The 14,383-nt window shown below is 44.6% G+C and overlaps 1 protein-coding gene across 4 annotated transcripts in view; it reads right to left on the minus strand.

The window, feature by feature from the left end:
• Positions 1 to 1,980: 1,980 nt before the first annotated feature.
• Positions 1,981 to 14,383, minus strand: part of SLC45A4 (solute carrier family 45 member 4) — a 157,999-nt gene continuing 145,596 nt past the window's right edge. For all 4 annotated transcript variants that reach the window (XM_072999399.2, XM_072999400.2, XM_072999398.2 and 1 more), the window contains 4 exons: positions 12,521 to 13,596; positions 10,515 to 10,614; positions 8,845 to 9,056; positions 1,981 to 8,515 (listed from right to left, as the gene is read on the minus strand). In XM_072999399.2, the coding sequence (XP_072855500.1) occupies positions 8,153 to 8,515; positions 8,845 to 9,056; positions 10,515 to 10,614; positions 12,521 to 13,596 (1,751 nt within the window). In that variant the 3' untranslated portion in view covers positions 1,981 to 8,152. The remainder of the gene's footprint in view (positions 8,516 to 8,844; positions 9,057 to 10,514; positions 10,615 to 12,520; positions 13,597 to 14,383) is intronic.

Genomic DNA, 14,383 nt, shown 5'->3' on the forward strand with positions numbered 1-14,383 from the left:
CAGAAATCAACCATGATTGAAACCACCACTGAAAAAAGTTTTAAGAAATTTCAAAAGCAAGATTGCAGCTGAACATGAAGGCAGACTTTAATATAGAAGAATTCTGTGACTCGCAGGCAGAAGGAATGGGCAAGAGGAGGAACAGAAGCCACCCTCGACTTAAAAAAAAAAAGGTAACCCCTGGTGCTGCAGGTATTACTTCCTTCACTATGCAGTTGCCCTGTGCCCAAGGATGGGTTTATGTTGGGTTTGCCTCCCATGCTTCAAAGTTCTTCACAGAAGGCTCTTCTCTTAATCCCACCTCTTTTAAAATACATGTGAGTGTAAGAAATCGAGAAGGCGCCCTTTCACTGGCTGCACCCAAGCTGCGGAACGCCCTTTCAGAGACACCTCTCTTCAGACAAACATTTGGCCACTGATAGGAATCATGAGAAAAAATTGAAAACAGATGCTGAGCTTCTCTCCTAGACCCAAAGGTGACTAACAAACATTTAAGCAAATTCCAAAATTTAAAAACAAAACAGATTCCACGGCAAATTAGAGACTCCCGTTCTGTGCTCGCAGCGAAGGCCGCTGTCAATTGGGCGAGGACCCTTCACCCACATGCTTTCACATGGGGGGGGGCTCTACTTGTGGAAGTTTCCCCAGGGAGACCCCTGTGGTTGGCAGCCGCTGAACACCTTTTAAAATTCATTGACACTTTTTTGCTCTTAGCTTTATTCTGCCATTTCCCATCGTTCCCTGTTGCTGAAATACGTTAATGGTTTATTTGTAAGCTATTTTGAAAATATTTTTTTTTTGTTTAAGGGCAGCATGTAGAGATCATTTATAAATGTAACTTCCCTCCCGCCCCACTACTCTCTTTGTACTTTCTCCATTATAGTCCTGGCATTGCTGCAGTTTCTTCCAAGATTTACAGGTGTTCTGAACAAAACAAAAAAGTCCAAAAAACCCCCAAAACATTTCTTTGATTTCTAACCTGGGAGAAGCGAGAGGATAGCTACACATTTGATGTAGGCGCCTTGAATCTCTCACTATTAGCTGCTGCCTTTATGTGTCAGTGTGTGCTGAGCCTGCTAGGCGGTTTATTTGATCAACAGGAGCTGGCTTCAGGCATCCAGTCATGATGGATATGCCATGAGTTTAAGGGAGAAGTGAAATCTGAACGTGTTGTCTGATTCAACACAGAGTCAGCCATTGTGCTATATCTGTTCTCAAGAAAGACTTTCCATTGTTACTGTACGAGCTCCACATCATAAAAGACTTTTGTATACTGAACCACTTCAGCAGGAGCATAATCTGAGACCTTCTCTTCTAATGACTGAGGAAATGCTTCATGCAAGTATTAAGGTGTGCTTAACACTCCAAAACCCTTTGTCTGCCTCCATCCTACAAAATCCTGTGTGTCATGTTTTTAAAAAGGCATCTGATTAAAAAAGCACCTTGAATGGAATCGCAGGTTCAGGTCCGTTCTTATGAATCAAGAGCTGGGTGAAGTAGACCGACAGCACACCATCCTCGCTGAACAAATTGCATAGCATCACACTTTCCTCCAAAATGTCCAGTGGAACAGCTGAGGTCCATTCTACACTATTTTCACCTCTTACTGTTTTTCTTAAAGAGTCAGGGCTGTCCTAATGCAGGATGGTTAGAGACAGTGTAAAATGGATTACCGTGGTCTTAGTATGTGCATTTTCCCAAAAAGGTATAGAAAAACTCCATATTTGGCCTCAGGACCTGAGGGATCAATATGCTATAGCAGCAAGGAGTATGGACAGAAAAACATAAGGACACGCAAACGTTGGGGAACACTGCTGGATGAGACCACTTTTCTCCAACCTGGTACTCTCCACGTTTTGGGTTCCAACTCTCTCCCTGGTTCTATAATCCACATTCATACACTGTTCCCATTTAGGAAAAACCATGAGGGAAAGCAAGATTATTCCTGTTCCCACAAACACAAGACCACAACACACCAGCTCGTATTGAAATATTTATTAAGATTGAACTGTAGAACAATGGATTGAACACATGTAAATGTGAAATAGTGGTTTATGTTTTTAAGTCTACATTCAGCCATTTCTATATATAAATGGGGAAAAAAAATCCAATACAAACAGACCAAAAGTGCAGAACAGTTAAAACTGTTTCTCATGCAACAAGTCTTTGTCTTAAAAACCAGAAAAAGAAAGCTGTGTTGAAATCAAAATCCCAGAACATTATGCCAATTAATTCACGCAGACACATTCATCTGTCACATTTCTTTTTTTGTTATCCCTTTTTTCTTCATTACACTTGAAACATTATGTGTTTAACACACGCTTATAAACACTGCTAAACTCAGCAAGAGCTAGTAAAATGCCCCAACTTAATAAGTTGATAAAAAAGAAGTTGTCTTATGGCCAGTTCACAATGGAACTAAATATATATATATATATTTACTTATATTTTTCATTATGAGATGCCTATATGCAGCTTTTCAGTAGGTGAAGCATTTTCAAAATTCAGCTGGCCGTTTTACCTACCAAGTAGATTTCAGGTCCATGTTGCAGTAGAAACCAAAGCACACAATCTGGAACAGTTAGGTTGGACCGTATTACCCAACAAGATAGTATGTTTCTATGAATTAAAGACTATGTTTCAAAATGAACACTAACTTAAGCTATTGGCGGTTTAAAGTCTTTTCAGTGTGCAGCCTTATTTTCAGAAGAATTTAGACCGGCCAGAATTTTCCCAGCGTTGAGTTGAATTCCCAACCAACGAATGAGTTGCCACCAGCATTCCTATCATATGCAAGTTGTACGAATGGCATACAACTAGGAATGTGAGTGACAACCACTTGCCATCGTATTTTGAGCAATTGCACTTCCACAGGTTTAAATCCACTATAGCATTCTGGCTACCATTTTTAAATCTGATCAGTGCACTGAGTTGCTTCTTGTCCTAAAGAGTCAAAGAATGTGCACTCGGATTATTGTGTTGACATTTTTTTTCCTTTCAACTTTATTACCAGCACATATCCTATGATTCTGTGCATAAGTAAGTATTCTGTGCCCCTGAAATCTTTCTAGTTCCTGTGGCCCTCCAAGTTAACAAAAAAAGGCAGGGGGCCAAAATAAGCATTCTTGTAAAAGATACATCTGCAATAAAACTTTTTTGGGCAACATGGAAACAACTCTGGATAGGTAATATTCTCCTGCAAATGAAATATTTTTCACAGTAGTTTTTAAATCCTGCAGTTTGGTGTTTTCTAGCAGAAAGCACTGCTTTCTAAGAATCCTAAGAATGCATAGGAGAAGGGTTTTTTTTTTTAAAAAAAGTTTGGTATCTTTCCCCTCCCCTTTTCACAACAAAGTAATTGTTTTCCATTTCCGTTGGGAGATTTGGTGTCTGTTAATATTTATTTGGCCTAATAACAGAAAACGAGGATAGCTGCAAAGGAATAACCAAACTATGTTTTGCCACAAAAGACACTTCAGGTACTCAAGTTACTACATGTGCTCGGAAGGGAGTCATGCAGGATTTTCGGTTCTTTGCAAAGCAACAAAAGGTTCTAGGTCATAGCTGACTACATCTTGTTAGCTGGTGGTGAAGAACTGTAGTAAAACCCAAATGTTGCAGTGTGGAATAAGGGGGTTTGGGGCCCAACTATTAAATTATGAAAAGGATTTTAGAGATGCGGTTGGGGGGGGAGAGTGTCTGATGGCCAGGAGGTTGAGCTGCAAAGAAAGGAACACATCAAAATGTGTGGCTATCTTTTGAGTGATCACAAAGGGCTTCACAAGGCAGGGATCCACCAGTAGCAGCAGCCTTGGCTTCTTGCCTCCCAGCACCAGAAACCAAAATATCCTGGAGCACATCTACTACATTCTTTCCCACCACGGCACAAAACAGTGCCTCCAAGGGATATCGTATGCCTCTTTAAAAACCACGGAAATGAATAAAAACAGCTCCAACCTGCTTCAGACATTTTTTTTAAGATTATGGCTTTCTGTGCAGATGAGGTATTGCATCATTAATGAAACCGTTCAGTTCAGTTCTGCTCCGGTGCTGCCACAGCCCTCTCTAAGCTTTCCATTCGATCTGTTCAAAGGAAGGCCTGGACAGATTACAATGCCCCCCTCTAGCCAAAGCCTATCCTCCTTAAAATCCAGCCAGGAACTGTCCACAGGCTTTTTCTCCATGAGAACCAAGGAGGAGGAAGAATCAAGAAGGAAAGGGCAACTCCTAACACGGGGTGAGGGCCATGATGGGCTCATCTTCTTTCAAGAAGTTACAGTATGCCCTTTTTTTTTTTCAACCAATAGCCTAAATGTAAAAGCACTGGATAGGATTTGGAAGAATCCAGTGAATGCCAACCCCCAAAGGCAGACTGCGTATCTCATCCCACAATAGCTTCTCCTCTTAAAAGAGGAACAGAGTTCTACATGCCTTGGTTAGTAATCCTACTGCAAATCTGGATAACAGAGTTGGTGAAACAGAGCAGGTGAAAGAGGAGAACATTATGGAGACTACCTGGGGGAAATGCCTTAGATGGATGTTGCCCCTGGATTATCAATTATATTTATTTTTAATTTTTGAAGGGAAACTTTCAATTGTCTAAAATCTTATGCAAAAAATATTAATAATAACCTGCCACCCGAAGCTGAAGGCTGAAGGCTTTCACTGACACACATGGCTGGCGAGCCAGGTATTCCAGAAACCTGGCTTACACTCTGGCCGTAAAGGTGGGGAGGCACCAAAGGAAACCAACCACAACACTTTCTGGAAGAGGCAAGTAAAATAAAACAAAGCACTCGTGCGCTTCCATCAAAACAAGTGGTGCCTCTGCCACGGCTTCCCACGAGGATCGCTAGGACTTAAGATTCCAGAATTCTATTAAGAGGTTCCAACTTAAAATCCAGCGTGCCTTGTATAAGAAGCCATAAAAGCCAAATCATATGGAGTTTGAAGGGCAAATCTGCATTTAACCTGGGAATGAATTTACACGGGGTGTTCCGGACAGTTTTTACAGGACACGTGGAAAGCATATATACAAGCGTTTCTTCTCTACTTTTAAAATTCTTGATAAAATTTCTCTTCCTGCTTCTGGGTTATATTTCAGAGACAGTAGCAGTGTGTGGAACAAAGAAATTTTATCAAGAATTTTAAAAGTCGAGAAGAAACGCCCAGCCACCAGGCTAGGTCCCACTACAAAGAGCCCCTTCACATTCTGATACCTATTTCTCTCTCTGGTCTACGAATCTTGACAAGCGGTTAGTTCTGTCATCGCAACTGCACACGCGGTTTCCCCCCATTTCCCAGGATGTCCCATTGCAGAGCCAAGGGCGTGACCAGACATGCCATGAAATGCGGAAAACTGCTTTCTGCCCTTGTTTTCTACGTGACGAAAATTAGACAGGCTACTGGTCACAATATTTAGAATGCACCTGGGGGTCTGGCATTCGAGATTCTGAACCAAAAACAGTGCAGTTAAAATGGAGACCCCCCCCCCCGGCCACTTTGTTCAACTAGGAATGGCAAAGTTCTCGGACTCTTGCCAAATATCATGGGGTTTCCTACTTTTGATTCCCTCTGATAAGGGAAGGGCAGCAGTTCAAATCGCACCAAGGGGGGGGGGAGTTCAAATGAAGGATCAGTTCTCCCCCCCCCCCCAATAAATTTCATGATACAAGGTAGGATCAAGCCTGAAATGGCAAACGCCCTGTTTGCCACCCTTTAAGTAAGATCCTTCCAGGTACAATTTGATCCTTAATATAATTACTGTAAATTAGTATGTTGAAGAAAAGCTGCTTCTATAGTTAAATAAAAGCTGTCCTGTAGACAGGAAAGGCTCCTATCCTGGCTCGGGTCCCTCACAAAATGAACTTTATAAACTGAATGCTTCCAGCGGGAGGATAACTGTTCCTTGGGAAACATGTTTCAAATAAAATGCCCCAAATCATGTTTTTTTTCCAGGGGGAAGGAACTTCGTGTTTTCCCCCCTTTCAGATACAGTATTTAGAAAAATAAATCTGTGAAACCCTGTATAAAATGAGCATTTATGAAAACTCCCTGGTCTACAAAGAACGTCCTCGCTCCCCTGATGGAGGTCAGAACGGTAAATCGTTGGTCTGAAAAGCTCAGCTAAGAAACAAACAGAAGATGCTGCCAAACTAGTCAAAGGTGCCAGCAAGACGATTATCGCTTTAGCCATGTAAAACATACATATTCTTTTTTTCAATATATTGACGATTCAAGTAATTTATTAAAAACTGCTTTTCATTCTGAGAACTGTATATATATATCTGAGATTCATTCTGATATATATATGGATAGATAAAGAGAGAGAAAAGTATTGGCTTTTGAATTATTACATTTACAGCATGGTTTGAGGCATGCATTTTAAATTACTGCATTTTTATGTAGATGTCTTTGAGGTGGCCACGAGTATCACAAAAAAAGAGCAGGCTTGGCTTTGCCACCCTTCCTCTGTGTGAACCAGAGCCACCGCTTCGGCTTGCTGCCAGCCAACTGGAATGGCCCAAGGCCAACACCTTCTTCCACTGGAGAAAGTTCCTAATGAAAGTCCTCTGTGTTGTGAGATCCCTGTAAGAGGCTGCTCACTCCTAACGTTGACTTGGTTTGGTATCGGCATCTGGCCTGCCCATGACCTGTGTCTTGCTGGGAAAAAAAAGGGGGACTCTTTCCCCCCATCTTCCAAGAATAGTCTCCAGTACGTGTTAACTACCACTATCTTGAAACCAGCATTAAGTCAAAAGTGGGGAAGGAGGGGGTGGAAGAGTTTGGGATTAAAGGGATGGGGGGGGGAGACAGAATCTGGTAAGATTCTAGTAATTGTATTCCTAGACCAAGAAAAAAGATACAGCATCTTTTAAAATGTTGGATTCTTTAAGGCCCAAAGCTGTTTCAAGATATATATATATATTTTGAACGAACAAACCAGCCACACCTACACACACACTAGCCTGTGGGATCAGAGGTAGGCCTTTGGTTTTTGCTCGTTAGAGCGAGACTACCTTTTAAAACTCAGCTATCACCATTTCCCACCCAGAAAGCTCAGAAAAAGTGCAATCGAAAGGCCCTTCCAAACCAGGGAAACCCTCCCCCTCTATAGTGAAGAAACCAACCAAGGGAGGTCCCCAAACTCAAAGCAGCTTCCTCACAAAGGAGATGATTGACTTTCAAAGGCCACACATAACACCCTTCAAAAGGAAAGGAAGAGTCCAAGAAAAGAATAGTCCAATAAATGACCAGTGAGTTGGTCAAAAGAGTCACAGCATGTTCTCCTTCAAACCCCAAAGGCCATCTGAGGCCCAATTAAAGTTCTTCCCAGGGACAGACGCTTCCCCCAGTTCCTTAGCAAAGAAGATCACAGTTCAGAAACTATGACAAGCGATAGCTGTTAGGGACAAATGTTTTAAGGAACTCATTGGAAAAAAAAGGATAGCAATTTTTGGGAGTTATTGCTTGCAATGGGTTCAAGGAGAAATATCAATTGCACCCAAAACGATGACATCCAGGCTAAGATTGAAAAAGGGAGAAAACCCAAGACTTGCAGTTGTTATTTTAAGACTGCATCAGGTCTAACGTCAAGTCTGGTTGATGCAACCGTAGGGCTTCTCCTACTGAAACCTCGTGGTCCAAAGAGTTTAGACCAAGCCCAAGAAAGAGACAGGAAAAAAAATGAGCCTCTTCAATAACTGCAACCAGAATGGCTTTTCCATTTTCAGTTACAATCTAAAATAAATCACGAAAAATAAACTGTCCAAATTAATCATCTGAGACATTTGGGGGGGGGGAATGCCAGGATAATGTAGAAAAACAAACAAAAAAAGCCCAGAATACACATGCAGGAAGAGCTTTTCTGTCTGGGGGGAGGTCACCTGGGAACCCCAGTGTATTTCTCTTCATTAAACATACCTCTAAGAACCAAGTTATTTCGGGACTGTAGAGAAAAATAATCAGCATGTCAGCGACCTATCCTAGCACTATGGGATTTCAACGACACTTGCATGAAAGAACCATTTTAATCCATGGCTGCAAGTCTCACAGCGAAGATGTCTTCCAAAAGTTCAGATTTGCCTGTTCAACCATGTTCCAAGTCATGCACCGGAACTGCTTGGAATGTATGCGAAAGAGGGTGTTTTGTTCAAACGGTGGATTCGCTTTCCACGTCGGCTGTGGCCACTTCTTTCCGAGAGAGCTTGATCACGGCTGGTTTCTCCTCGTCCAGGCCACTGCTTTCCGCCACGTTGGGAGGAGCCAGTCCTTTCTGCTCTTCCTTGGAACTCTCACCAACATCCGGGTAGATGACCAAGAAAGTGGCCGTCAGGAAGCCCAAGAAGGAGCCCACTGAAGCCACCATCGGTATGACCCGGACTGTGCCTACGGCGTCCACCACACCTCCGAGGGCAGAGGCCACCAGGATTTGGGAGATGTAGACCTGGCAGGACAGAATGGCACAGTCGATGCCAAATCCTCGCTTGGAGTTCCCAGGGCTATGGTGAATATACTGAAAGAGACACAGAAGACATGGTAACTAAGGGAGAGAACGAGCCTTCCAGTTCTCTATCTGTGGCTTTCACACAAAGCAGAATATCCTTTTTCCTAGCTGTCGAACAGCCACCGCCAAACGACTATCACTTTGCAGCCCCATCACCACACCTGAAATCGGCCGCCTGAGATAGCTACCTCAGGGCCTCGTGGGCTGCGCCAGTCTCCCCGAGGCACTAAACGACAGCTCCTTCAAATGCTGCTGTACGTCCGGCGGCTTTGCCGAGCAATTCTTGGGCCTTCCTGGGAAAGGTTCGTAGGATGGAGACCGCGGGAATCGTCACCTACCTGCTTGATTTCATGGTATTGCCCGAGAAGCGCGTAGGGGCAGTAGGAGATACTCATGGAGACAATGCCCATGGTGCTGATCATGATCATGGCCACGTAAACGTTCGGAAACATGGCCATGAACGCGGTTCCTATGGAGAACCCCAGCGTGCCCAGGATGTAGATCACTCGTATGCTAAGGTCGTAATTGTCCAGGTACTTCTGCAGTAAGGCTGCAAAAGAGTGAAAGAAGGTTAGGCTGTGGGAAAATCCTTAACACTCCTGATGCGCGTAGCCCATTGGGCTGCTTAGCGTCCGGGGCCCAGAGACTCTGCAGCAGGAGGATACATTCCAAAAAGCCGCCACGCCTCCCCTCCCCTCCCTTTCCCATTGCCACCATCTGCTCCCCCTTTCCAGTCCCCTTGCCAGAAATTTGCCAAAGCACGCATTTAGGTGGGATGCAGTTCTTTATAGAGTGGCTGCCTCCAAAGTCAAAATGGCCATGGCAAGATGCAGCCTCTGGTAGGAAGGGAAGGAGGAGAAGAAGAGGAGGATGACTCAGCTTCTAAATGGCATCAGCCTTAAATCGCATAGGAAGCTGGTCAGAGTGAAGGTCGCATGTTCAATCCTCAACATTTCCAGCAAAAAAACAGAGCTTGGGGTCTACAACTCTTGAAACCCCCTAGCCAGCATTGCCACTGGGGCTACTGCCCTTTCCCAAAAATTAACAGTATAAAGCAATTTCTTAAGCCTCTGGGTTTTGCTACAATAGTGGCATTTAAGTACCATGTTTTTCCATGTATAAGACCCCCCACTTTTCTACTCAACCTTTCTTTGCAAGAAAATGGAGGGGGAAAGCGGTTCCTCCTTTCCCCCTCCATTTTCTTGGCAAAATGTGGAGGGGGAAAGCAGGGATCAAGGTGCTTTGATCCCTCCCCCCTCCTTACTTCTGTGTATAAAATGACCCTTAATTTTTCCTTTAATTATTTTAGGAAAAAGTGTCATTTTATACACGGAAAAATACAGTATGTCTCTACTTTGTAGCCTGTTACCACTCCACCCCACTCCTGATCATCACTAGCATTTTCTTACGGGAACCTGGAAACAGAGCAGCCCCAGGTCCTCTGCCACATTTTCCCAGAGGATACTGCAGTGTGAGTGGGTGGCAATGGAGTCGCCCCAAAGACGCTACTCTCACCCTTGGTCAAATATGATGGCCTAAGTCCGTCTGCCTGTCCCAATCAGAACCCAGCCACTGAATCAATTTCCAAATGATAAATCAACACTTTAGGGAAATCTATTGATTCCATTCAAGTGCTCTAGTTGGGGTTAGCCACTGAGTTTAGGCCAATGTCCAGGTGAGCTTTCCATCCAAAGAGAGGTTATTTTCTAACTGTAAAAAAAGCTTGGTGACTTGGTGAACTGGCCCAGGCTCTGAACCTACACCTGGCACTTGCTCACTCCCAATCCAGGCATCTGAATGTCAGACTTCCTTTCACTCACCTCTTGCTTCCTTATACTGCGCAGAGCGACGGCCTGGCCACTAGATTAAAGGGTGGGTGGGTGGAACAGGTAAGCAGGCAGGCAGATACCGACTCCGACCTAACTCCTGCATTTTAGCTCAGTGTTAGACATGCACTATCCCCTCCCCCTCTGAATGAAGAGATGGTCTTTGGTACACAATCTCTTACCTGAACACACAGCAGCTGTAGCAGCATAGATGACTAATCCCCAGCAGCCCATCTGAACACCAGAATTGTAGGCAAGAAATTCAGTAGAATTAGAAGAGGCCTGCAGGAAAAGAAAAAAGGGGTTATTTAAGCATAATATGGCAATCTTGCTGACAAGTCCACAGTGCTGGAATAATACCCTGTTTCCCTGAAAATAAGACCTAACCTGAAAATAAGCCCTAGTAGGATTTTTCAGGATGCTCGTAATATAAGGCCTATCCCAAAATGTTAAGTTATCCCCAGTTAAGTGAAAGCCCACCCTCCGCCACTGTGCAGCAACCAGATGGCATGACTGTATCTGAATAAACATAGATTGCTGTACATGAAAAAAATAAAACATTCCCTGAAAATAAGTCCTCCTGCTTTTTTCGGAGCAAAAAATAATATAAGACCCTGTCTTATTTTCGGGGAAACACAGCAGCAATTCTTGCCTGAACTAACATTGGGTATCAGTGGGAGGGGCTTTACAGCCTATTGTAATTGTCCTTTGGCATGAACTTGATTGGTAGAGTTATGTTCCTGCCTCTGGTTTTTGAGGCAAGCCTCTGCCCCCTCTTCCTGTTTGTTTACTTGCTTCCTGGTTTGTGCTGTTGATAGCCTTCTTTTTTCCTCTGACCAAGCAGCAAGCATATACTCTAAGGTTTCCTACATACTAGAAATTCTATTTTCCTCCCCTACCCCTTCTGACTGTAACTACACATGGTAACTGTAAGTAAACATACCTTTGCATTCTCAAAGGCTTTCACAGCCAGGATCTGATGGTTGTTGTAGGTTTCTCAGTCTGTTTGGCTGTGTTCCAAAGTAACACGGCCAAATAGCCCAAAAACCCACAACAACCAAACATACCCTTTTCTACCTTAAATGCTTGTAGAGCGATTTTTACCTTACAGAGTGCTAGTTCGTGTGCAAAAGAAACTGGGGGGGGGGGAGATGAGACTGCACTGATCTCTGCTTATTTCTGTATTGTTTTTCACCCTCCTATCCTGCTAACTAAAAAGAGTAACCAAAATTCCCCAAAACACAGAACATACATCAGCATCTCGGGCCATGCTTAATACCCATTCCTTTTTCCTCTGTAATCTAGTTTTATTTTCAACTTTTTAGAGGGTGATTTTCAAAGTAGCTTACAGAACTGAAAGGAGGCAAGCAATTTAGTTTATTGATTGACTGAATCAAACTGTTAAGCTCAGCCGGAGCAGATCCACAGAATCAAGGGGACTTGTTAAGCTAACACATGATTCAATGGGTCTGCTCTGGTTGGGACACACAACTGGATTTAGCCCATTAAGATTCACTTCAGTTCTTTCTGGTCTGAGGGTAAATACAGAACAAACCCAAGTAAGCTTTAAGCTCCACATTAATTTTTACTGTGTAGAGGTGCATCCATGTGTTGGTTCGAGCAAGCAACGTGTCCACCTGCAAGCGAGCTTCTTTGCCATCTGAAGTCCCATGCCATTACAAGCAAACCACTCCTCATCTATCATGGGAACTTATTTTGTTTTCTTAACTGCAGATTATGCCCCCTTTCTTCCAGCAAAGGGACCCAAGGTGGCAAGGCAGAACTTGGAGCACTGTCTTATCCCGGATGAGACTCTTGATCCCCTAGCCCAATACCAAAAACTCTTGACAGGCAGCAACTTCCTCAAGTTTGAGACAGGATGCTTACTGAGTCCTACCAGGCACTGCTGTGGATTGAGCCTGGGCCCCTCGGCTTGTAAAGCGTGTCCTCTATCCCCCATTTGGGTCCTCTCCATCTATCTCCCTCCAAAGATCTCTCTTCACTGCTCCCTTTGCTCCTGGCTCCAACAAAGAACACCAGGTGCAACACAGAAAAGCAGGAAGATCAAACTGCAGAAGATGGCAAGAGACGGCGGGACCTACGTTCACCATCCTTAAGCTAAATTCCTACCATCACCATTTGCATGGTGCAAGTTTTAAGCTACCGTTGAGGCTGATCCTGCACTTACTTTGGGGTCACCGTGAAAGATGACTTGCCCCATGAAGTCTGTGTAGAATACAGCTTCAGCAATGATGGAAAACCAGGTCAACAGGTGACAAACACAAAGCCGTAGCAATTCCTTGGGCATCTTGAGCATGGACAGCCACAGGAGCCTGACCGTGGTTTCAGTTTCTCCTTCTTCGCTCTCAGTGTCGCCGCTGGAGTTGGTCGCGCCGCTCTGGTTCCTGTGCCGATACCTCTGTCGCTGCCTCTTCTGCATGTCGTAGATGTCGTTCATACTCCGAGAGGACTTGATCAAGACGATGGCATTGGCTCGCCGGAAGCGGTAGCGGTGGGAGCCAACCTTGCCGTAGTAGGAGAAGGTGTAAGAGGGCTGGCGGTAGAACATGTGTCTTCGTCGGCGCATGGAGTTCGAAGTGCTTGACTGCTTCATGCCAATCCTAGCATGTCCATTCAGGAGATCTTTTGGTAGAGAACCATTGGCATTTGGGACTTTGGCTTCGTTCAAGTGATTATCAAGTAACATCTCCTCCTCCTTCTCGTTTTCCCTGAGGAAAGCAGACAGGCGGTTGAATTTGGATTTCATGAGTTCCTGACTGGTGCTGTGAGGGGTGTTTGGGTAAGAAGAGTCCTGAAAGATGGAAGGCTCGATGTCGTGAAGGAAAAGGAGCTCAGATTCAATTTCTAAAGTGGCGTCGGGCATGTGCAGGACAGAATCGCTCTTGCTCCGTACGATGTCCACATCCAGAAAGTCCATGCTAAGGTCTTGTTCAGACTGGACCTCGTCTGGGAAGGCCGGGTTCCCATAAGGGTCTTCCTCGCTGATGACGTTGAGCCGGTTCAGAGGTGGAAGGCTCCCGCTCAGCTTGATGCTTGACAAGGTGTCGGCTTCATCGTCAATCCTGTCCTGTTGAGGGTTGTATTGCTCTTCTTCAATGCTGCAAAGGTGGAGGACGACAGAGACGGAGAAAATAATGGCTGCAAAGAAAAACAGGACCTGCTCTTGGGATTTGAAAATAGACCCGAGGAAAGTCTGCATCCAGTCAAGGCCCCCCAGCATGTAGCCAACGGCTCCTCCAAGACCTAAGGAAGTAAAAGAGAAGGTGGTGAGCCTGCCACTTTCTGAACAGGCCGAGAACAACATACGGGCACGAGGCCACCTGTTCAGGTGAGTTTTAACAGGTGGCTCTTGACTCCCTCAGGGTTGCCATTCACAGAGTGGGCACCGTTATGGGAGGAGAGGAACAAATGAAATGGGGCACCCGCTTAACTTTGAAAAAGGCACGGTATTCTCTATCACAGGTAATGGACTTGACAACACAAAGAGCCTGGTGATAGGTAATTAACGATGTAAATTGTCCCCTGGTGGCTCACTTGTGTCAGGGTTCATGTTGTCTGTGTGCTCTTTTTTGGGCTACCAGAGGATCAAAGCACTCGTGGAGCATGCTGAGACCGACAAAAATACTGGATTAGCTTGTTTACAGCCTTTACTTCTTTCCAAGAAGCTCAAAGCCGCAGGCTCGGTTCTCTCCTGGACTCAATTTGTTGTAAATTCAGGTCAAAGAGAATGCCAGGCTCAAGGCCACATGCCGTGAGTCAGGCATGGGTTCGGGCCTTCCTGGACCTGGCATTACACGTTAACCCAGTACTGGCCTCCCGTGTCGTCAAGCCAACTTGCTTAGAATGTACTCCGCAACCAAACAGAACCCCTGATCCTTTGATGTGTGCACAGCTGGCTTGCTCTCAACCATCATCGTATTCAGACCTTTTATTAGCCCTGCAACCAGCTCCAAACCACAAGTTTTTAAAGAGGTGGTTGCCGACTGACCAGAGTACATTTTAATGGCTTCTCTGAACTGCTGCTTGGGCA

Source organism: Pogona vitticeps, chromosome 4, assembly GCF_051106095.1.
Source record: "Pogona vitticeps strain Pit_001003342236 chromosome 4, PviZW2.1, whole genome shotgun sequence".
Lineage (NCBI taxonomy): Eukaryota > Metazoa > Chordata > Lepidosauria > Squamata > Agamidae > Pogona > Pogona vitticeps.